The sequence below is a fragment of the Mugil cephalus genome, chromosome 12 (genome assembly GCF_022458985.1).
Source record: "Mugil cephalus isolate CIBA_MC_2020 chromosome 12, CIBA_Mcephalus_1.1, whole genome shotgun sequence".
NCBI lineage: Eukaryota > Metazoa > Chordata > Actinopteri > Mugiliformes > Mugilidae > Mugil > Mugil cephalus.
This window is the reverse complement of record NC_061781.1, coordinates 16,909,953-16,932,433: the sequence shown is the minus strand read 5'-3', so window position 1 is coordinate 16,932,433 and position 22,481 is coordinate 16,909,953. Positions and strand designations below refer to the sequence as shown.

The 22,481-nt window shown below is 43.7% G+C and overlaps 1 protein-coding gene across 1 annotated transcript; it reads right to left on the bottom strand.

Annotated features, from left to right (window-relative positions):
- Nucleotides 1–201: 201 nt before the first annotated feature.
- On the bottom strand, nt 202–21,284 carry fstl1b (follistatin-like 1b). The gene is made up of 11 exons (XM_047601059.1): nt 21,132–21,284; nt 20,933–20,989; nt 8,441–8,542; nt 8,213–8,342; nt 7,329–7,361; nt 6,828–6,958; nt 5,837–5,955; nt 5,351–5,463; nt 4,138–4,248; nt 3,936–4,024; nt 202–1,647 (listed from the first exon to the last, which is right to left on the bottom strand). The coding sequence occupies exons 1-11, from the start codon at nt 21,132–21,134 to the stop codon at nt 1,606–1,608; spliced, it is 930 nt and encodes a 309-aa protein (XP_047457015.1). The 5' UTR covers nt 21,135–21,284; the 3' UTR covers nt 202–1,605.
- Nucleotides 21,285–22,481: the final 1,197 nt, after the last annotated feature.

The window sequence follows — 22,481 nt, the reverse complement described above, 5'->3', positions numbered from 1 at the left end:
GAGAAATATGTGAGTAGTGCTTAAATAAAAATATATATTTAAATCTCATCTGGCAGCCAGTCCAATACTGCTGTATTCGTCTACATTTTCTTTTTAGAAGATACACTGTCTTTATCTAATCCTAATTATTAATTTTTATTCAAGGTAAACCCTTTTTCCCCGCTTGGCATATGAAAGCACACACAATAAGTAACAAAGTTGTTGTGGTGTATGGGCTTTATTGGCATACATACATATTCCTTACAGTCTCTGCACTTTTAGTGGAATACAAAGATGTCGCTTGAACCTACTAAATGCAACTTTCACACAGACATTTATCAGGGAAAGAGCCACAAAGCACAGGCTCACCGCTAAACTCCAGCAAAGCACACTCGTTCTTGAAACGCCACGTGGTGTAATGACCTATGTGCAGGCAAAGGTACTGACCGTTTGCATTTGCAGGTCTAAGGCACTGGTTTTCATCGTCACACATCCAAATTTAGATACAAGATTCAAGCAAATCAACACATTTAACAAACCAAACTACTCTCAGCACCACACTTTAATAGCACGCTCACACACAGACACACACATTTTCAATGCACCCAGTTATTAATGCGTCTAAGCTAGTTTAGCCGACAGGGAGGCTAATCCTTCTGTTCGAGTGATTTAGAAAGCACAGGTATAGTGTTGTTGCTGGGTCCAGAGTAATGTTTTACCCGGAGAAGTTTGTACATTATTCAAACACTTCATCAAGACTTTGGTTTCAGTTTTCACCGTGCTATTTTCAGATCAGGTCTAGCTCAGGTGCATTTGTGGTGCTCCAGACCGAAATCTGGACATGACCTCATTATCTCAGAAATGTAAGATAGACACAGAGAGAAATGTTTAACCAAAAAGCACCGGAGAGACTTGCCTAAGGATAACACGGGAACAAAATGAGTTTCTAACTCAAGCCAAAAACATAATCTACATAGAAGAAGAAGCAAATTGTTCGGCAGCAAAATTATACTTTAAGCACTAGGATACAAAATAAAATTCAGCCTTCTGGTAAACTAAAGCCTAAACAAAGCTATGGAGAAAGAAAGAGGAGTGCAATGGTCAAGTAGTGGCCTTCTATGGCAGTTCTAAATGGCAACAAAATCAAAAGCACAACGAGTGTTACCTTCTTTTCCCAACATCCGGTGACCTGAGGGTATAAAGAAACATGCTGCACCAGGTATCAAGTCGTCAGCGTATCTCCGCACTCAGACACCTCTCTCATTCTTGAACAAGTAGCCTCCTAACCTCACTGCCTTCTCAAACAGTGACTTCCATGTCCCAAAACAGTGACAACTTGACAGTATTTTTTTTTTTCTTCACAATAACTGTAAAAATATAAGGGTTGTAGTAAAAATAGCCCCGGCTAGTGTAGGGACGCAGTAATACAATCAAACGTGACAGTACTGACGCACAGGGGAATCCGATTATACTCTCCAATAGCCCCTGAACCTAACGAACAATGAACACTTTAACACGGTAAAAAAAAATTGTATAATAATTATCATAGCAGAGAAACATGAAAAAGTCAGTTTAATAACACGGCTGAAAGGTAAATCAAGTATGGAACTTCCTTGCGTCCTTTCTTTAGGCCTCCTTTGTGCTGGCCTTCATCTTCTCAACAGTTTCCTGTATTTTAAAACAATGAAAAGAAAATGTGAGATATATAATATGTAATATAACTAACATGTATCAGTTTCAGCATCAAGAGCTTTTAAAGGCAACCTATTATGTTCCTTTTCAGACCTATATTTTTATTCAAGGATTTAACAAGTTTTATGTGATTCACAGTTCAGGAAAATCCTTAAATTCAATTCAACTCATATCTTTTTTTGTACCTCTACAGATGACCCATAGTACTAGCTCTTGTCTCTTTAAGTTCTTCCAGTTTCCTGTTCTTTTGCAAAGGCACAGAACATACACCATGTGTGCCTGCTGGCAACTGGATGAAGACTTTTTGGCTCAACCGATGTGACGCAATGTCATGTCGGCCTTGGTTTGGTTTGGCTGCACCACTGTCTGTTTAAATATAGACAATGTTTCACCACTTGTTTAAACTGGCCAAACTTTTGACCATTTTTAAAAAAAATTTTTTATACAATTCTCAGGATCCCACAGGACCGCTTTACGAGAGTGGTTGGCATGGCAGCTGGTGGTCACCATCCTGTTTCTATAGCATCAAATAACTAACTAAAACAAATTACACTTAAACATGCATTAACATTATATTACCTAAAATTACAGAAACTATCCTTGAATTTTTTTCATTTTCTATGTATTTTCATGCTTTACTTTGTCCCAAGTCCCATCCATTGACATGGAGGAGGTGGAGCTTAGGACCTATACTGCAGCCAGCCACCAGGGGGAGCTCTACTTGCCAGTTCTACTTACCATCCCACTGTAAATGTTCCTTTTGTTGTACTGTACAGTGAATATACTTTTTGTGTGTTTCGTGTGTATATGTTTACGGTTTATGTTATTTCATTTCTTATGCTACAAACACAAAGACAAATTCCTTTTGCAAATTTACTTGTCAATAAAGCCCTTGTATAACGAGATTGGAAAGCTTCTCTTTGTCAGGGCAAAAACACAAGTATATATAAATTAGTGCAAAAAGATATTATTTACAGAGATTTATAAAAGAGGGTTAAAATATTAAATACTGACCAGAAATATTGAAAATATACAAAATTATGAAAAAAAAATGTTATAGCAGCAGCTGTGAATTGTGAAACGTGTATTGCACAAGGTAAGAAACAGATTAAACCACGGCAGCATGAGACGATAACCATGTTTGATAACCATGTCAACTTCTTGCAACTATGGTGGTTCTGAAAGCAATCTATAAAGCTGGTACATACATTTGTACATTTGCCAAGAAGGGTGCAGCCTGACTTGAAAGGGCAATCTGAGCGAGGGGGAAGATGGTCATATAAAAGTCCTTCGACGAGAATTTCTCTTAAAATAACATGGGCCTTTTTTTGGATGCGCATATAATTTTTATATTTCATTAACGTAAACACAGTGATTTGAAGGTCGGTCAGGTGTAGACCTGCATAAATACCCACAGAGTTTGTTTACAGAGGCAGTCCAAGCTGCTCTTCGGGGGTACAAAGTACATGACCTTGCTGACTCAGCAATGGCCTCAAGCCAGATCCCTACAACTGCCTTGTCATTTACACATACGGTATGAGCAAGCACACACGCATGCCACAAACATAGTAAAACAGTTTGCGAATTATTACCATTATCTCCAGAACCTTGCACATCAATTCGTACTGACCCCAGTATTAATTTTCCCTTTGCTTCACGTGTCAATAATAAGTTATTATTATTCATTCTCGGGAACAGCTAGCTATGTTAATCTCAGTTTCGAAACTGTTGGTGATGCTTTGACTCATATTACATGCTGCCAGACCTCAATTTCATATCAGCAATACAGTTTTATTGATCTAATTGTCTCTTATTTCATGGTTTATGATTGATTGTTTTACTTTTTATGCCAGGAATAATAACGTTCCTGAAAGCCAGGGACGGTCACACAGTCATATAAAGATTTACCCCTACCAGCTCCTCTGTGGATTGTATTTTGCTGGCTGAGCAATTCGCCTCAAATGTTCTTTGTCCAGAAACACATTGCAAGTAATCACCGTTATGTCCTGGAGGAATCTAAAAGCAGACACCGAGCTCATGGCTCTCACCGAGGCTGTTTTATGGTTGCAAGTGGAACCGTTCGAGTAGCGATATAGTTTTGAAATACACTTCAATAACTTTAACACAACCCAGTGGATTGAAAAAGTATAATTCCGGGGGAAAAAAATCATGTTGATGTATGCTGCCAATATGCCCTCAAATTATGTTGCCATTAATAAGGCTGATGCATTTTGTTGTTTAGCTTTCAGATGACAAACACAGACCTGGTGCTTGTTGAGCTCAGCCACACGGAGGTTCCACTCCTCCTCAGTCATCTCTGCATCCGTTGACTCATCCATAGCCGCCTGTTTATCTGTTGATCAGGCAACAACAAAAGCAGTCAAGAGTCATTTCGCTTCGCAAAACAAATCATTCCCACATCAGTAAACAGGATGAGGTTCATTTTCAGTCTCTTTCTTCACTCACCAGTGCAGGTCATTGCGGTGCAGACCCAGTTGCCGCACGCACAGACGCAGCGGTTACACTCTACCTGGGTCTCCGCTCCGTCCTCGTACGTTTCATCCTCCAAGGCGCATTCTGCAGGAAGGCACACGACATCGTGAACAGGCCAGACCTCGTATAAAAGATTGTAGTAGAATGATAACAGAAACAGCGCTTAACATCTGTTTTCATGAGCAGCCGCATCACCCACACGGTAGATACACTGCAATGTCTTTGGCTACTTTTGGCTTAGTCAGAAACAGTCAGCACATCTGACTCATCACTAAGCAGAATTAACCATGTGTATTGGAGAAAATAAAAAAAAACTGCAATGTTTAAGATGTGTTTTATTCTTTTTAACTCAACTAATGGTTAACAATAAACATTCAGCTAACCAAATCGTTGCGTGTGCGCGTCCTCGAATGTGGGGAAGCTCCGGGGTTCAGTGCTTCACAGTGGCTACCCGACAGAGCAAAGCCTCGGTTTCCTGTGAACTTTACCCCAGATATATCGAGACCAGAGTGGAATGACTAACACAAAATTGGCAGCGTGTCTCAAATTCTTCTGAAAAGAGCAGCAGCTCACTTCCAGTTCGCAGAGAGTCAAGGCTGCACTGTTGAGCTTCTGTCACTGCATATACAGTATACAGCATATACGCCGATCAGCCACAACATTAAAACCACTGACAGGAGAAGCGAATAACCATCTAGTGACAATGCAACGTTCTGCTTGGAAACGTTTGGACCTGGCATTTGTGCCTGTTGGGTTCATTTTTATTTCCACTTCCTGCTTCACTTTCCACAGCGGCGACTGAACCTTTGCCAAAATTTCAGGTCATACAAATATTTGTATCTGCGTTGCAGTGACACATGGTTACTTTTCTAGGGAGGTGCACGTCAGGCCACGGCATACGGGTTCGCATAGACCCACCTCCTAGATGGCAGCAGGATGCACACACAAAACGGTTCAGGAACAACCTGGCCTCCAAATTCACTGGATCCCAAAGAGATCAAATATCTGTGGGATGCACTGGAGCCAGCCTGATCCACAGAGGCCACTCCCCCTCATCCCACAGGACCCAAAGGCCCCCACTAACAAGACACCACAGGGCACCCTCAGAAGGACATGGGCCTTACTGAGGCACAAGGGAGACCCACACAATGTGTGTCAGAGTATTTAAGTATCGCTTTAAGCCTACTCTTCTCTGGTGGGTTGAAGCCGGGCTTCAGGCAGTTGAGGAACTCATCGAAGCTCAGCTTCCAGTCGGCGTTCTCGTCAGAGAGCTCAATGAGGGCGTCTACACACAGGCTCCTGGAAAGCACAAGCACACACGCAGAAATAAATATCAGCTACCACGTACAATGACAACGGAACATTACAGGAACTTACTTACTCTACAACCGGTAATTAGTTAGGGTTTTATTCCACAGAGTACAGGTGTTTATGCCTCAACGGGCTCCCACAGGGGGCCTTCAGTAATGTTTACTCTGGCCCAGATAGGGTTTAATGATTCATGCAGCGTGCCCTAAAATAGCAACGCAAGCCACAGATAGGATTCTGTTTGTATAAGCCGAAGAAAAAGTAACGAAGGAAGGTGGGAAAAAAAAAAAAAGCGTGAACAGAAGCTCAACCTTGACCTCTGACGCGAACTTGTGTAAGCATGCGGAGTCATAAACGCGCTGACCTGAGCAGCTTGTTGCTCTCCTGGTCGGCATAAGACTGCAGCTCCACCACCGACTCGTTGTGCTGGATGAATTTGAGCAGCTCAGAGGAGTCCAGCTGAGAATCACCGTTGTCGTACGACTGCAGAGACACGGAATTAAAAACCAGCAAAGGCAGTTAGTGTATCCGGACTGTACAACATTTAAGACTAAGATTTCACTTTATCTCACATTAAATTTTAATCAGTTTGTGTCTGTGCATAGAGGAAGCTTTACTCTGGAATTAGTCACTGGTGGTGCCCGAGAGACAGGCCAGTCCGGGCTATTAGCAAATTTGCATGAAAAATACCAAGAGCACACTATTTACCATGACAACCATCTCGTAATTCTAATATCAAGTGATTTCAATGCCCTCCAGCATTTATTATAAAAATAATAATTATATAATTAAAAATTAGGAGGACGGTGCATTACAGCATGTAAAATTCTATTCATATAGGGATTTTTCCCACATACAGTCAAATACTATAATAATCTATACTATAGCATAATAATCTTGTGTATGGGCTTTGCGATTCTGCCTCTGCAGGGCGACTTAACAGGTTTTTGAAACAGCATATTTTTCTGAAGCTTTCAGATAATTCAACCATTGTACGACCGTGTAATGTGTTTGCGCAGGACAGACGAAGCGAGAACACTCAAGAGATGTTATATAAAGTTATCAGTGAGAAACACTCGTGTACAGCACATTTTCATGATGCACAAGATCAGACAAATAAAGACACTTTTATATTTTTTTTCAAAGAACCATCTGGAGCGAGGCAGGGGTGCTCCCTGCACAGAACAGGGATCGCTTGAAAGGCCTGTCAGAGGAATAATAAGACGCAGACTGAGGTAGCTTTCAGGGTCGGGAAGCGTGGAGGAGGCATTTGTGTGGAAAGAATGGCTTAAGATTTATGGACCTAATACAGACATTCTGTCTCTCTGCGTGGCGACAGAGAAAAGACGCCCCACCTTGAAGTATCTGAGCAGGGTGTCGGAGAAGTTGGTCCCCTTGGCGAACCAGCCGTCTGGAACGACCTCCGTTTGCAGCCACTGGATCACGCGACTCCTCAGCTCATTGCGGTCAGCAGCGTAGCACACCACTGCAGGGGTGGGAACGGTTCCAAAGGTCAACGGCATCAAGAAAGAATCAAATAAAATCTATCTTTAGAGCTTTTAGTTTTACAATTGACCCATGCCCTGTTGAGCATATGCCAGAATGTCCAGGTTCATTACGTCCATGAGGCCATAAAAAAGTCATGGAATACATATAGCAGCCAAATTACCTAATCTAACCAACGATCTTCGAATTATGACCTCAATCTAAATATAACCTAAAAATAAAACTGATGTTTTTTTGTTTTTTTTTAAAAACTTATTTTGCAAATACTGCAAACACTTTTAGTGCTCAGAACATAAATGCATATACATGCGATGATGGGAAGCGTGCACACGAATGCACGCACAACTCACCTGGGCTGGCAGCGACTTGCTCAGTTTTCTTCTCTAAAGATGGTTAAAAACGAGAAAAAGAATATGACATTTCAGTTCAAATCAATTCAAATGCTTTAATTCAGATTAATGGAAAAAATCGTGGCTGTGACTGAGCAAAGGTCTGCAAAGAGGGCACGGTGATAAAACGATCTCCCACCCCTCCCCCACCCTCGACTACCTCTTCTGCCACTGATCAGCGTTCATGCTGGCAGGGACACAACGAGCGTGACGCCGCCGAGAGCGACAAACAAAAGTTTATGCGGGATAAGACACTAAAATTAAATGTGCGCTCCGATAGATGAGTCACGTCCAGGGGCGTGGACCCAACAGCCCGATTGGTCCGGCGCAATCTCGAGCGCCTGACCTTACGTGATTGACTATCAACCCATTCACCTCGCGCTATCAGTCCCTGAATATGTGCTAGCTCAGAAATCATTTACTAATCGGCTCAATTAACCTCGGACACGCGCAGATTATCAGCGCTTGTCGGATGAGCCAAATCTCTTGGTTTAAATAAACAGTGCCAGGCAGACTTCATTTCTTCTGCAAACCAGGTTTTAGAGCGTCTTCGGGGTTAAAGTTCGGCCTGATGAAATGTGATCGCGTCGTAGTTTAGAGACAGAAGAAAGGCAGAAGACGTTATAACCGTGAAGTCAGATAATAGTATCAGAGCTTCTAACCTGCACTGGATCACACACAATAGGAATGTGGGTGCTAATACACAAACTAGCTTTATGACTGGTCTGATGATAGTGAGAGATCTGCAAAAAAAAGTCACACACACACTTTGTTCATATCTGTACTGTCTATTTCACAATCAATAAAATAAATAAATAATGTAATTGCGTGCTGTCGCTTGTTACCCTGGCAGTGTCCATCGTGGGCCACTTGGATCTTCAGACCAGTCAGACAAGCATCTCTGTGGAGCTCGCAGTGGTTCCTGTAGGTCTTACTATTGCTGCCACACACTGACCTCTTGTGGGGCTTACAGGTCTGGAAAGAAGCAGGGTGACAACTGTAAGGCATTGTCTGATTTATTTATTTATTTATTCATAACTGAGCTGCAGGTCCCTCACGAACCCAACCCTCACCTCTATGCACAGACAGCTGGGCTCCCCCTTCTCGTTGACGGCGCACTCCCTGCCGGCCCCGCAGAACACGTTGGCGCACACTTTGCTTTTGCTCTGCAGCTCCTGGAAAACAAAACGACGCACTTGTTACGGTTTGAGCTGGTTGCGCACACAGGGCGGCGCTGTTGCGCTTGCAGCTGGAGGCGCTGAAAACGTCCACACTGCTTAAGTGTGACATGCAATACTTCCATATGGAACTCAAAGAAAAAAAAAACAACACAAACATCTCATTTCATTTGCTTCACAGAATCAAGAAATATTTAGGGGACAATTAACCGGAAACCACTTGTAGGTGTGGCTCAGTCGTTAAATTTTCATCACCAGTGGGATAAAAAGCCTCATTGTTTCTCGATTTGAATGAATGTTTCCCGGTTGTTGCTGTACTCTTGTTCCGTGACAGTCGTGCCATATCAGCGATGGCCAGGGTTGGATCACGAAGTCGGCTTAAATTCAACGAGGCAGCGGCGCAGATTACAATTAGTGAGTGCAACGGGAACAAAACGGGAACAGCAACCACCTCTCTTCAGAGTGTTCTTTTCGATCACGTTTAATCACTCCCATGTTCTCTCGTAGATACTTCCCCTGTTGTTTGTGTTTGAGAAGATTACCAGCAGACTTAAAAAAATGAGTTCACCAGAGCCGCAGACCGACCAATCACAAGATGCCAAGCGGAGCTCCGAGGGCTGTTTTACTGCCCTCTTTACCTCCTCCTTTCCCTGCCTGTGAGTCTTTGTGTGTATATGTGTGTATTTGACCGTGTGTGTGTGTGTGTACAGGGTGTTTCCACATCTGGAGCCTGAGCTGTGTTTTCCTTTGGGCCCATTCCCATGCTCTATGAAATCTTTTCTCCTCCCCCTCCTCCTCCTCCTCCTCCACCCTAAGTCGCTGTTTCCTGTGTGAGCAGACAGAAAGCTGGCCCCATCTGAGCGACTGCTCGTGAGCTGGCTTCCAAGTTCACGAGTCTGGTATGTAGGTTAAACTGCGGGAGGGTTGTTGTGACCGAATCTCAATAAACACTAATGACAAACTGCAACAGGATGGTCCTCTTGGCCGAGGCGGGGGTGATTCACGTCCAGTGCAGCAATTTTAATTCGAAACTGGCGAGATCAGAGAGGGATTGACTTCATTTCCATGCACGGTCCTGAGACGCACACGCTTGCGCTCCTAAGTTGAGGTCATGGAAAATCTTCAAAGCGATCCCCGCGGCCTCAAGCGCGTTGGACAATTCACTCCGCTAGCCACAGATGGGCTAGAGGCCTGCTGAAACCTGTAGAAACCTCCAATGAGGACATGAATAATGGATCGACTCCTGAGATGAACGCAGAGCGCTGTCTGTCTGTCCGTCTCTCTCCGAGGCAGAACCAGCGGAGCGTCCCTGACATTTAGCTAATGAATACAGAGGCACGCGGCCCTTCGTTTCAGCCGATTTAAGTGGATTGTTGCCATAGCGAGGGCATATACAGGCTCCCAGTGTGGGGGGAGCGTCAATCAATCGACGCAAATGGAGTCCATAATGAGATCACAGTAGATCAGATTTTATGGCTGACACAGACATGAAACAATGTAAAAAAAATAAATAAATAAAAAAAAAATGTGTACAAAATGACTGTAATGTCACCTTCAGCCACCGAGGGGAGGCTGCCTTATGTGCTCATAAATCATGCCTGCATGTGGCCTGGAGCTTTCACTGTTGATGTGAGCAGGAGTGGGCAGACATTCAGGGTTACACACAAACCATCAGTGAGGGTGTTCACACTACTACTGATTTTAGTTATTAATGGTTAACAAAAAAAAAAAAGAGCAAACAGAATCCAGGTTTCAATATCCTCTTGCTCTACATCCTTTCCACTTATTCCCAGAACTAGACAAAATTAATAAATAACGAGAAACTGCAGTACCCAAATATTAATGACATGTTCTTAGGTGATTATGGAACAGAAAGCCCTGAGCACATCGTGGTCACACTTTCCCTTCTTAAAAATAAGACCTTCAGATTAGATGATTCACATCACATCCAGATCTGTGCGATAAATACAAAGCTAAACCCTGGAGCTGGCTTAGTTTTCAGGACGAGCGTGGAGAAACAGCCAACCGAGCTTTGTCCGGAAACCACTCTCTGATAATATATCTGAGAAAACAAATTGCGTCTCATTTTTAAATAAACATGCTTCCTGTGATTTGGAGTCGGCTCCTAATTTTGGCCCCTTTCTGATTGTGTTTGATATCACTGGTATATGGCATATCTTCAAGAGGGGACCTTGACCCCTAGGTGTACGCAGGAGTACTGCAGGTTGGTTGATTAGGAATTTTTACATAATTTTTAATTTCCCCCTACAAATTTTAATTTCTTTAAATACACAATAACATGAAACCAAGATATTTTAGTAAAGAGATACATGGAGGCAGAAGACGTTACTGCCACATACTGCATGTAAAAATATTAATATTTGAACCTCTATATTATTTGAATAGCTTAATACTGAATGCAAAATTATAATAATAATATACATTTATAAATGGCACTGGGCAGAGTTTAATATAGAACACATATGGTAGGTAAGGGGGTCCCTACTTAATCTCTCCATCAGTTTGGGGTCCTTGGCCACTGCTCTACGGCATTGACTAGTTTTTGTTAACAGCCTCAAGTGGTCATTCTGGGAACTGCAGTTTTTGGTAAATCGACAGGTTGTCTATTAAAATGTGTTATGCACTTTAAAGGTACTGGCAGATGGATTTGATTTCTTTTTTTTTTGTCCTGCTTTCTCCTGGTTGCAGCTTCAGATACGAGACCGGTGCCAAAACATGTTTATATCGCAAAATGATGGAATACCACTTTAACTGTTGAGCATACGTAACGAGGATTCTCGACATATTACACCATAATTATGGTCAATGAAAGCATAGTCATTAAACCAATCACCAGCAGAGCTGACACAAGAAAAATTGCACAAACAGAACACACCCATTGTGGGTGTCGCAGTTAAACGACATGAATCTTTCACTGGCGAAACTTCTCTCCCATTTAAAACCAATAATGGAAGACAGCGCCATGGTAAATGACTGGTGAATCATAGCCTCAAGCACATCGCTGATTGTATGCAGTCACGTTTCACGGCTCCTGCTCCTCCTCGGCTCGTTTTTTACTTTTAGTCATTTTGTCGAGTGGATGAAATTATTTAAATGTTTCAAGAAGATTAAATGTTAAGTGTTTCTTTTTTTTCTCCTCCCGCCAAAAAAGCGCATTCATTTAATCTTTCTGTCTCTGGATGGTGCTTCTCAGATCAAGTCTAGCGAGCTTTAATTTCTGCCGTTCCGAAATTCTCTCTGTCTTGTCATCCTATTCCCAGAGCCACGTCCTTTTTTTTTTTACGGCTGCAAGAGACGCATCAGTGAATCAAGACTGGCCTTGCACAGCTCAGATGGAAATCAGAGGAGAGGACATGAGTGAGCAGTGAGAGAATCAGAGTTAGTGCAGAGGGTCTGAATATTAACAATCAGGCAGAAGGTGATGAGGGAAGGCGGGGTTGCGCGCGTCCCGATGTCGATTTCTCAACCGCCACATGTTGAATGACTCCATGCTGAGGAAGGTTTGAGTTAAAGGGCAATGTGTTCATGCTTCACCGAAGAAAAGACGCTTTTTTTTCTTCCTATTTTCTTGCCACAGCAACATGAAAAGATCTACCTGGATGCCTCACAACAGAGCCTATCCTCTTGCATGTGCATGCTTTATGCATATATGCATAAAGTGTGTGTGTGAGTGTATGAGTGAGTGAGTACGTCTCGGAGATGCTCCATTGATCTAGCGAGCTCATCGATGCTCCTCTGCTGAGGATGTCACTTTTCAGTCGCTGCGAATCCATTCCCACAATGCATCATGCGCCCTCGTTAGCATGCAAAACATTGATTTACAGACTGTAAATGCTCTGCTCTGGATAGACTTTCCGTTGCAGATAGGAAAAAAATCTTTGCATTAAACACCAAATGTGGCCTTTTATTGATAAAAGTGAAATCCGTTTAACCGTCTCGATCAACGTATTCGGCGCACCAGGCTTCACTTAATTTCGTTCAGTACTTCAGACCTGCAGTCCTCCTCATATTGAGCGCTCTCCTCCTCTCTGCTGCAGTAAGTATGTCTTGGTTCAGTACGGTTTCCTGTGCCGCTGAACTATACACTGCCATGTAAATGGGTGATGGGGGAGTTGCATCATCATCTGTACGAGTCAATATCTAAGCATATTATAATCAACATCATACTGACGTGGAACTTCTTTCTGATCTTTCGACAGCGGAAAACTGCGACAGAGGGTAAAGTGAGTTTAATTTCATGACTATAGGAAAATAATGAGTTGAGAAAACAGAAAGGTTTTTGTTTTGACTGGGAAAAGACTGCTCATAAAAGCAGCTTTGAGAGTTATAATAATGATGAAGCATGTCAGGAAAGCTGCCAGATGTGGTCTGGAGGCATCAATCTGTCATTTAGAGATTCTTAAGACGCAAAATGTATTGCTCAACACTTGATGAATGTGCGACTGCTGCTGATAAGGGTCTTTCCTCACCTTTCTGGGCGAGATTTGGGTCTGAAGATAAACACTTCAAACTGAATGTTGTAGTTTTAGTTGAAGTATGAGTTGGGAAATCCCCTGAACTGGCTGAGGCAGATTACAGATGCTATGCTAACGGTTAACTCGTTCGTTGCCCCATGGCAAACCTACATACAGGTCCGAGCTAATGTTCGCTTGAAGAAGAAGTACGTTTTCGGTGATTAACAGAAGCGAAACAAGATGTGAAGGAGATGGATGGAGGCAAGAGGCTTAATCAGGAGGATGAGAAGGTAGGGGGGCCGCATTCCTGAGCTGTGTTGTGTCTCGGCTGGGGTCCGATAGTTCGCCTCGAGCCAAATTCTCCTCAGTATCTGGGTCAGAGAGGTGTGCCCCCGCTCTCCCCTCCTTTTCCCAATTTCCCAGCGATGTCTCTCCGGCACTGAGCCGTCCAATGCTCCTCGGCGTCATGACACGGCAGGAGCCAAGAGGACAGGGAGAGTTGAGAGTGAGTCGCTCGCTTCCTTTTGCCTATGAAAACCTCCTCCCCCTTCTCCTCCTTACTGTTCTTTCTCTTTAAGCGGGAATTACCAGAAGAGAAGTGGAGCATAGCCAAAGAAAAATGAGAACCACTCTCACGCCACGCACTGCGAGCGAACTATGATCCAGTTTCCTCCTTCATGGAATTTATATGAGCTCGTGGCTAAACCCATCACACAGGGGAGAAACATCACAGACCATCACCGGCTTTGGTTTTTCGGTCGTTACAGAAAACGTTTGGCCTCAATAATTCAAAACCCTATACTCTCACAGCCTCTGTCTTCATTCATATCAAGCCCAATTCGTCTCCACTTGACAGCTTCCTGAGTTCAGACATAAAGTGGAGCCTCCACGCAGCCATATGACCATTTATTGGTGGTTCGACAGCAGAAACGGAATGACGTGTCCCCAGAATGATGAAGCCAAAGCAAGACTAATTAGTTATACAGATGTGAGTCGCTCTACGGGTGGTCTCAAATGGCCCTGGTCCGAGATTAAACCTGCAGAAACAAAGGGATTCTGGGTAAGGGCCGGTTCGCACTGTTTATTCTTCTCCCTGCTCCTTATCCAGTGTGAAAGGAATGCACCAACGGACAAGATGATGTCACCCCTCAGCTTATTTTACACCCACCGGCCCCGTTGTTCAACAGCTGAAGAGTAGAAGCTACGCCCCGAAAGGAGCACGAGAGAGGGGAGGACGCAGCATGTGAAGCAAAGGAGAGGGGTGAAAGTAAATATAAGAGCGAGATGGTAAGGAAAAGCAGGAAATCAGTCACGGTCTGGGCAGAGCTACATCTGCTAGCAGTTAAAACGTCAGACGACATAAAACGCTGTGAACAAAGCACCGACCCCCTCCTCTCCCCTGTTTCGGCCTGCTGTCAATCGCCTCGTACAACACTGTCCCCTGTCCTCACCAACTGTCTCTGCCTCCCCCACTCTACCGCAGTCATTCAACCGTCCCTTGCACATTTCCGTCTCACCGTCTTTTCCAGTATTTAATAATCTATTTCAAGTAAATGCTTTCTAACTTTTCTCTCAAACCTTATCAACTTTCTCTATCTGTCACCTTCACCCCTCCCTTTGACCCGCCCCTCACCCTTTTCTTGGCATTCTTCCGAGAGGGGAAGCGAGGGCGAGAAGGAGGGGGGGGCCCCGAGCTCAAACTGAGGCCGGTGGGGGGGGGGGATGACTAGACTCCCTGCCCTCTGCTCTGTGCTCCCTCTGTGAGGCCGGTGTTGGGGCTGATGGCTGGAACTTGTTTGTAGAAGGAAAAGGGCCCATTTACAGAGCGCAGGATGTGTTCGGTGTCTGCGAAATACTTTCCAATCTCTAACGCTGTGATATAAATAAGAATTTCCGGGGGTGTAAATAAAGTATCTACCCCATCTAACTGGGCGTGCTTGTATGCAATGTCCCCACGCCGCTCTCAGAAGGTTAGAAATCTCAAAATCATGACAATTTAGGAAAAATTACTATAGCCATTTTTTTTTTTTTGTTTGTTTCTTTGTTTGTTTTGTCTTAGTTTTTTTCTCACATTATGTTAAAGGACACGTACACAGGAACCCAAGAGACCACAGAAGAGTGAAGAAATACAACAAACTGTGGCGATGAGGTTAAATCACTTCAAGTTACAGACAAGCACGTTTACCGCAGGAAACACCATCCACGACTTTGGTTCTCGTCATCGAATCAACCTACAACCACCACGGTCTCGGGGGGTGGGGGGCTTTTGTCTCTTCAGACAAATGGAGCGGTGATGGCCAAGAGGAGCCACTCGTGTCTAGCAACATTTGTATGTTCCGCTCGATTCCCTTTGAAGCATTCGCGGTGGTAAATATACAAGAACGTTACCAAGGCAACCACAGCCTGGAACGTCCACTGGTGAGCGAGCGGATTCGCTTTGCATGTGCACGGGGCTCCGCGAACGCTACATGCATTCAGTGTTGATTGAAGAACTTGGTGCTGTCAAATGATAATTTCATGGTAATTTATCACTTTATTTGCTTCTTCGTGCAGGACAGTCATGGTTGTTTCACATTCAGTCACTTGCACACAAAAATCCCTCAATCACTCGTCCGTCAATCTTCACTCAACAGCATATGTTCAAAAAGGTGTTTAGTAAATTGAGTCTGGCCCCTGTTAGAACTCTATTACACAAAACCTTACATTTGAAATATGACCCATGCAGTTACGCATCACAATCGGTCTTTACACAAATGCTGTTTTTCAGAGAATATGAAACTAATCTGACCCCGATCTTTTAAATTGAAAAAGAAAAACACTGCGAACTGTGATTACTTCTCTTGTCATTCAAGCTGCAGATTAGTCTCTGAGCTGATTGTTTGGAACCAGGAGAATGTCCACCGCTCCCTCGCACAGCATACGTTTCATTATGTTCAGTTCGGCGTTACACAGAAAGCAGCAGAAAGCAAATGCTCACAATACCAAGACTGGGGCAAGAACATTTTTTATGTCATTTTACCTTGAAATGCAAAATAGTTTCTTGTCAGCTTTGGTGGCTGCATAAATCAACACAAACACAGAGTACAGAGCTCAGAGAATGGTAACTGGAACCCACTTTTTCTTGCAGGATTTCACAAGAAAATAATGTTTCTTGGACAAATCGTGTACGAGTTTCAAACTGTTCACATGAGTCGTTTTCGTTTTATTTTTTTTTTTTTTTGGTTTTCTGATCAATGGTGGAAGAGAACAATCCCAGATGGATAATCATTCATCCTACAGCGACCTCTTTTCACCAAGCAAACAACACTGCAGATACAGGAATTGATCCCCAGATGCTTTTGTCTACATGGACCAATGAACGGAGGACGAACTCTGAATGTACGGAGACTATTTATTTATTTATTTTTTTGACTATTTATCTTCACACGGACTTCAAACTATTTTTTAACACGTCCCAGTAAAAACGGTAAAGACCAAAAAAATTTTACACTGTGAGGTTAACGCTACACTGCAGAACTCTTTTCTCCTCCTCTTTGCAGAGAAACTACTCAAACACAATTATGTACAACGTGCCTACAGCTTGAACTCCTTCACTCCCTCCTCTTCTTTCAGACCTCTCGTTGAATCATCGTCTGACTTTCTTCTTTATCTGGAATGTCCCAAACTTTTCTTGGACACTTCTCTGCTTTCATTTTATTCTCCCCGACAGCTAGATGTGGTGAATTCATAGAACCACGGTTACATTAACCCCTTAGAGTATTCAGGCCTTTTTGTAGAAAAGCACCTATTTAGGATAAAGCAAAGTGAATGCTGGTCATGGACAGTGTCAGCTCATGCATGGTCTTGGTCTCTTTTGAAAGCCAAGACTGAAGTTTCTATCAGAATCAGTCTACGTGGTGTTGTTCTTGATGGTACACAGTTAAAAATAAGAAGTCGTTGGGTTCGCCTGAATATTCTTTTTTCCTATCTGATGCCTTCAGAGGAAAGTGAGGACGGATCTCATCTGGATAACACATAGCATAAAGTCTTGCCTACTTTCATTTCAAATTGCATACAAAAATGACTGAGTTTCTTTTTTTTCTAAGCGTATAGCCAGATGTTTCCAAACTGTGCCACTTGGAGACTACAAAAGGACCTTTGAACGCTTCAACGCACAATCATAATTTTGGGCTTCCCCTGAAAGGTGACACTCCAGATTCACGACAAAATGTGTTGGTTGTGTCGGCTGTGTTGGTTAAACCCAATAACGGCTAATATCAATGAAATCTGAAGAAAATGAGCTTTCCACCGACATATTGAATGTAGCATTTACTCAAACACAATTCGTGTGCAGAGCTCCAATTGACAAACTTTACTTGTTGATGTGAGATGTAAGGCACCAGGGCAGGAAGGTCACCACAGACCTAATTAACTAAAATATACAAAAATAACATTATCAATAACTACAATAATAATTCCCTGTTGCTGATTAGCTTAACCTTCTTTATGAGGACTTGTTTGGCTTGAATGTAAAAGACGTTCGGTGTACGTTGTACATGGGTGTAGAAGAAACAAAAGGGGGTTTCAGGATGTATCGCTGACTAAACTTATACACATATTTGACTTCTGGTACGTATGAGTAAGTCCATACGCTACATATTGTTTATCTCTTTCTCATCTCTTTCTACAAACCCTGTGAGTAAAACCTTAGCGCCGCTCTTTGTCATTTGAGTGCGCGTTAATTCATGTGTGTAGTGCCTTTGAGTGCAGAGCGCTGGTAATGATAAGACACCAGTACAGCTGGTAGGCTAAATGAGGATCCCTTTTAAGCCAAGCCAAGAGTGAAGAGAACACACTACGGGGACATGAAACACAACACACCCGCTCTTTCTTCTACCCTACCCCCTCACTACGCAGCCAAGTCTTACCTCACCCCCCAATCTCCCCTGCTATAATTGCATGACTGTGGCTCCGTCTCCTCTCTGTTTTACATCACTCTATCTCGCCGCCCTCCACAGTCCCCTGCACAGGATCCATGACTGGATGTTGAGCTCCAGTAATTAGAGCAGGCTGACACCGACAGAGGACACAGCGTCCCCTCATGCTCATGTTCCCTCCACCTGGGCAGATATTTTTAGCCCACCTTGAATGGGAAAGAACAAGTATCAACATGGCTACATGGCGGGGCGCCTGAGAGGCCGTCGCTCAATCAGGGCCTGCTGCAGGTCCAGGGCCACAACACAGCGAGTCGGTTTCTTCTGTGACTTTGTCTTATTTATCCTCTCGGCTGTTGGGCTGGAGGAGAGCTTGTCTTGTTGCCCTGCTGGCTCGCTTCCTGCTGAAATCTGTTTTCTTCCATCCTTCTAAATCTAGAGGTCCAATAACTGAATTAACCACCGTGTCATTCCACCCAGTCACGATGCAGGATAATAAACAAACACCGCATGTCATAAAAACAGGAAGGCTCCTTCCTCCGTGCGTTTATGTGCAAAGATGTGCACGCGTGTCCCCCCCGAGGTTGCAAACCCTTGTGACTTTCATAATGCCTGCATCCGACCTCCTTTGCATATCAAGCTGGCGGTGTGTTTGGGTATTCGCGAAGATGCGTATCTCGTCCCCAGCCCTGCAGACACCCACAGAGATTTCTCCCCGGGTCTCGACCCCAGCCTCCCCGCCGCTGCTAAGTTTCTGAGCGGCTTATCTTCAAACACAGCAATTTGTCACCCCAGGAAACGCGCGGGCATCGCCTTCATAATAAATCATGAGTTAGTGTCCGGATTTTAATAGCGTGCACTCACGCGGGCAAATAACAAACATTGGTCCTCACACGGCGAATCCTGTTTTTCATCAGTCGTTCCAGATCGTTTTGCGCTTGTGCGGACGGGAAATTTAAAGCGGAATCTTCTCAACGTAATGCAAGCGCACACACGGTATATAAACTCATCGGTTTCACACTGGTATGCGAGTTCAGGCCCTTCTCACGGTCAGTCAACAGGCCATATATTGTGAAGTTAATTATCTTCGGAGAATGGAGGCCTTTCTAATGCTGCTCTGCAGAACTTCCTGGGTACACAGTCTGCTGTGTGCTCTCTTCCCCACCAGGTCATACCTCACACATCACGACCATGGATTCAATAAAGATGCCATACAATGGCACATTAAGCAGCCAGCAGGCAAAGACACGGACAGCAGTGGAAGGGGCCGCATGTCAGGCTGTGAGCAATGCTGTTGCAGATGAGACACTAATGGCCGTCTGCACAGAGCCATAAAGTCAGAGCAGGCAGCAAACAATGGCTGCACCTACCACTGAAAAATCTAGACTCCAGTCGGGCTACGGCCCCTCTCATGTTTACCTCTACCTCCCGTAATTGCTGCTCAGGTCAACAGTGGAGTCAGCACACAGCCCAGGTGTTCAACAGCTGTGTCCACCGAGGTCACCGAGCGCCACCTGGTATGAGTGTTTGTATTCCTTCAAGGGGAGTTTTGGGGCAACACTTAATTAGGAAGAGTTAATGAGAAGACAGATTCAGCTGTCATGTCTGTGTGATCATTATAAAGCTACAGCTGGTTAGCTTAGCTTAGCTTAGCTTGGCTTGGCACAAAGCTGGAGGTTGGGGTTGGACTATTCAAGACTTTATGAGGGATTAGCCATTTTTTGGCCTGGGACCAGTTGCCGGGCGACCAGCTGAAATTCCAGGAAGTCTTGCTAAGGCTTTAGAGGTGGAGGCAGCTGGATTTTTGTTGCCCTTCGACAGAGCCGAGCTGGCCGCTTCCCCCCTGTTTTCCAGCCTTTGTGCAGGACACGACTTCGTAGTTTGTGTTGCCAACCTTCTCATGTAACGCCTGGCAACACAGCAAATTTTGTAAAATGTCAGACTAATAATTTAAATCCACGATAAGTTGTATTCAAACAACATCTGTTTGAGATACCGTGAAAATGCCTTAGCTTTACTGCCGCTTGACTCCCCGTGTACCATCAGGGCAGCTAATCTAACAGCACATTACCCCTGTGTTTACTCAGAGGCCGGGCTACTTAGCGCCGCAGTGCGAGACCCATGAGGTGAGCATTCTCACAAGCCGTGGGCACACTCACCACCCCTACACAGACAAACACACATGCTGTCCCCAGGGCGGCCACCCAAACGCCGTGTTTATGTGCCATTAGAGCAGCTGCCAGTCGGCAGAGCGTCCCGCACCAAAGCATCCTACAATACTGATGAAGAGGGGGCCATCAAACCCTCAGAGAGAGCAGGGCTTGGTGAGATGTACACAAACGGGAGCCCACCTTTGTTTCCTTTTCACAGCTCTCTGTCACTCTCCTCCTCTAATGGCAGCTTTAGCCGGGCTGTTAACTTCACAACTCCACAAACAACTAGGAGGAGTGTGTGTGCGGTCCATCCAGCAAAAGGGGAAAATGTTTCAGTTGAGACAAGACAAAAAAAAAAAAAAAATACCACAGTCTTTTCTAGGGTTGGATGAAAATGTCCCTATAGTGGGAGACATTATCCCAGAGGCAATTTCTGTTGCACTTAGGTTGGCTCCATAATGAAGCTCATAATTGTGCGGAGTGCAGACATTAATGGTGTAATTGGCTCTCCTTTAGAAGATGAATATGTTTCTATAGCCTAACAAGACATCGTCCGTCTCCTAAAACCCATCTGTGCCCACACAGCTCATTTTCACCCCGGCAACGCTGTGTCTCAGATTATAGTCTACACCCCGACCTTTTCCAGATGTGTTCAAGTTGGTGTAGCTTTGTGAACAAAAGCCTGCTGCTGTGCGTCACCCCAGAAGGCACAGTTTTGGACGCGCAACGGCCTCAAAGTGATTTGGTGTGGACGAAAAAAAAAAAAAAAAAAAAAAAAAAACATTTGCTGCCAATCCCGATCTCCGACTAAACAATTAATTTTAAGTTCAAATTGTCAAGACTTACCTCTGCCTTGGAGAGAGCCACGGCCAGGACCAGGAGAACGGCGACACTTCGCAACATCTGGACGTGGAGGAAGAGAAAAAGTGGAAAGAATTAACAAGCGAGAAGCGAGCGACGAGCCCGTTTTCGCAGCAGTTCCGCGGGACAATAAAACTTGTGTGTGTGGGAGAAAAGAATTCCCGATTTCTGTTGACTGCATTACCATTTTGTCAAGGCGGCTCGGAGAAGGACACGGTCGGGCAGAAGGTCCGTGATTTCAAGAAATTTGAGGAGCGCTGAGGAATTCCTGCCCGTCCGTCAGTCTCTCCTCCTCCTCTCTCCACGCCGCGGCCAATGAAAATGTCTGGAGTCCTCCGAGGACATTAACAGAGGAGTAGAGGAGGGGGAGGAACCAGGGGATGTGTGTGCTTGTGTGCGTTTGAGTGTATTTCATTGTGTATCTTTGTCCTTATTAAAAAAAAAAGAAAAAAAAGAAAAGAAAAGGGAATTCATGCGATTACTTTGTGTGCGTAAATCAGTGCAGTCCGCCTTGGTTCTATGGGTATTAATGTAAATCCCACTGGATTGTGAATCATCTGTGTCCTACTGAAATGCTTTCATCAATTACTTAAAGCTGTATCAGTTCATTTCTGGACCCCGAGGGCCAATATATCCAACAACACACTGATAGACATGCGCACCATTATACAAGCTCAAATCGTTTTGCTTTTTTTTCACAACATCTGAAAATGGAGACACGTGAAAAGTATGTCCGGTACCTACTGAGAACAATCTCCAGACGTTTAGCTTTTGTGAAGTAAGTCAGTCTGATCACTGATTTACTGTAAATTGATACTTGCTGCTGTTGAAAATAGAGTTAATGAGAGCTGGATTGAGCCTAAACCCAAAACATGCACCAACGCGCACTTCAGCAGATCTGCTATATTTAAAATGTGACTTCTGTTCTGCTTTTTCAGGATGATGTCAACATATGATGCACAACCGTCTCTATTTATTCTGCCTTCATTCTTACGTCTGACTGTGTACAATGATGCATACCTTATCCATCTATTTCTGTTTTTTTTTAGCCTCTGTCACAAAATATTCACACTTATTTCTGCCACATTCACATCTGTAAATATAGTATAGTTGTAAGGTCTGTATGTCTGTATTTAAAGTGATGATGATGTATTGTACTCTATGTTGTTTATCTGCATACCGATTTATTTCTGTATATGCGCATGTGTTTTTTATTGTTTAGTTGTTTTTTTTTGTTTTTTTACTTCATGTGACAATTGATGTGAATGAACAGCAACAAATCACACTTGAATGTTTAGATTTTCATAATGGAGCTTGTAAAAATTTCTTAGAAGTCATTCATTGATAATTATTATTCAATGAACAGGTCTATATGTAAAACACATCTGTTTGCCATGCTGCGCAACTAATTACATTTTACTGTTTTTTTGACTTGGTCATACTCTTTACAACTTTCTTTTTTCTGAATTACACATTTCTCACATTCACTGTAGTAAAAAAAACACAAGTTATTATTAACAGTAGTGCATTCTTG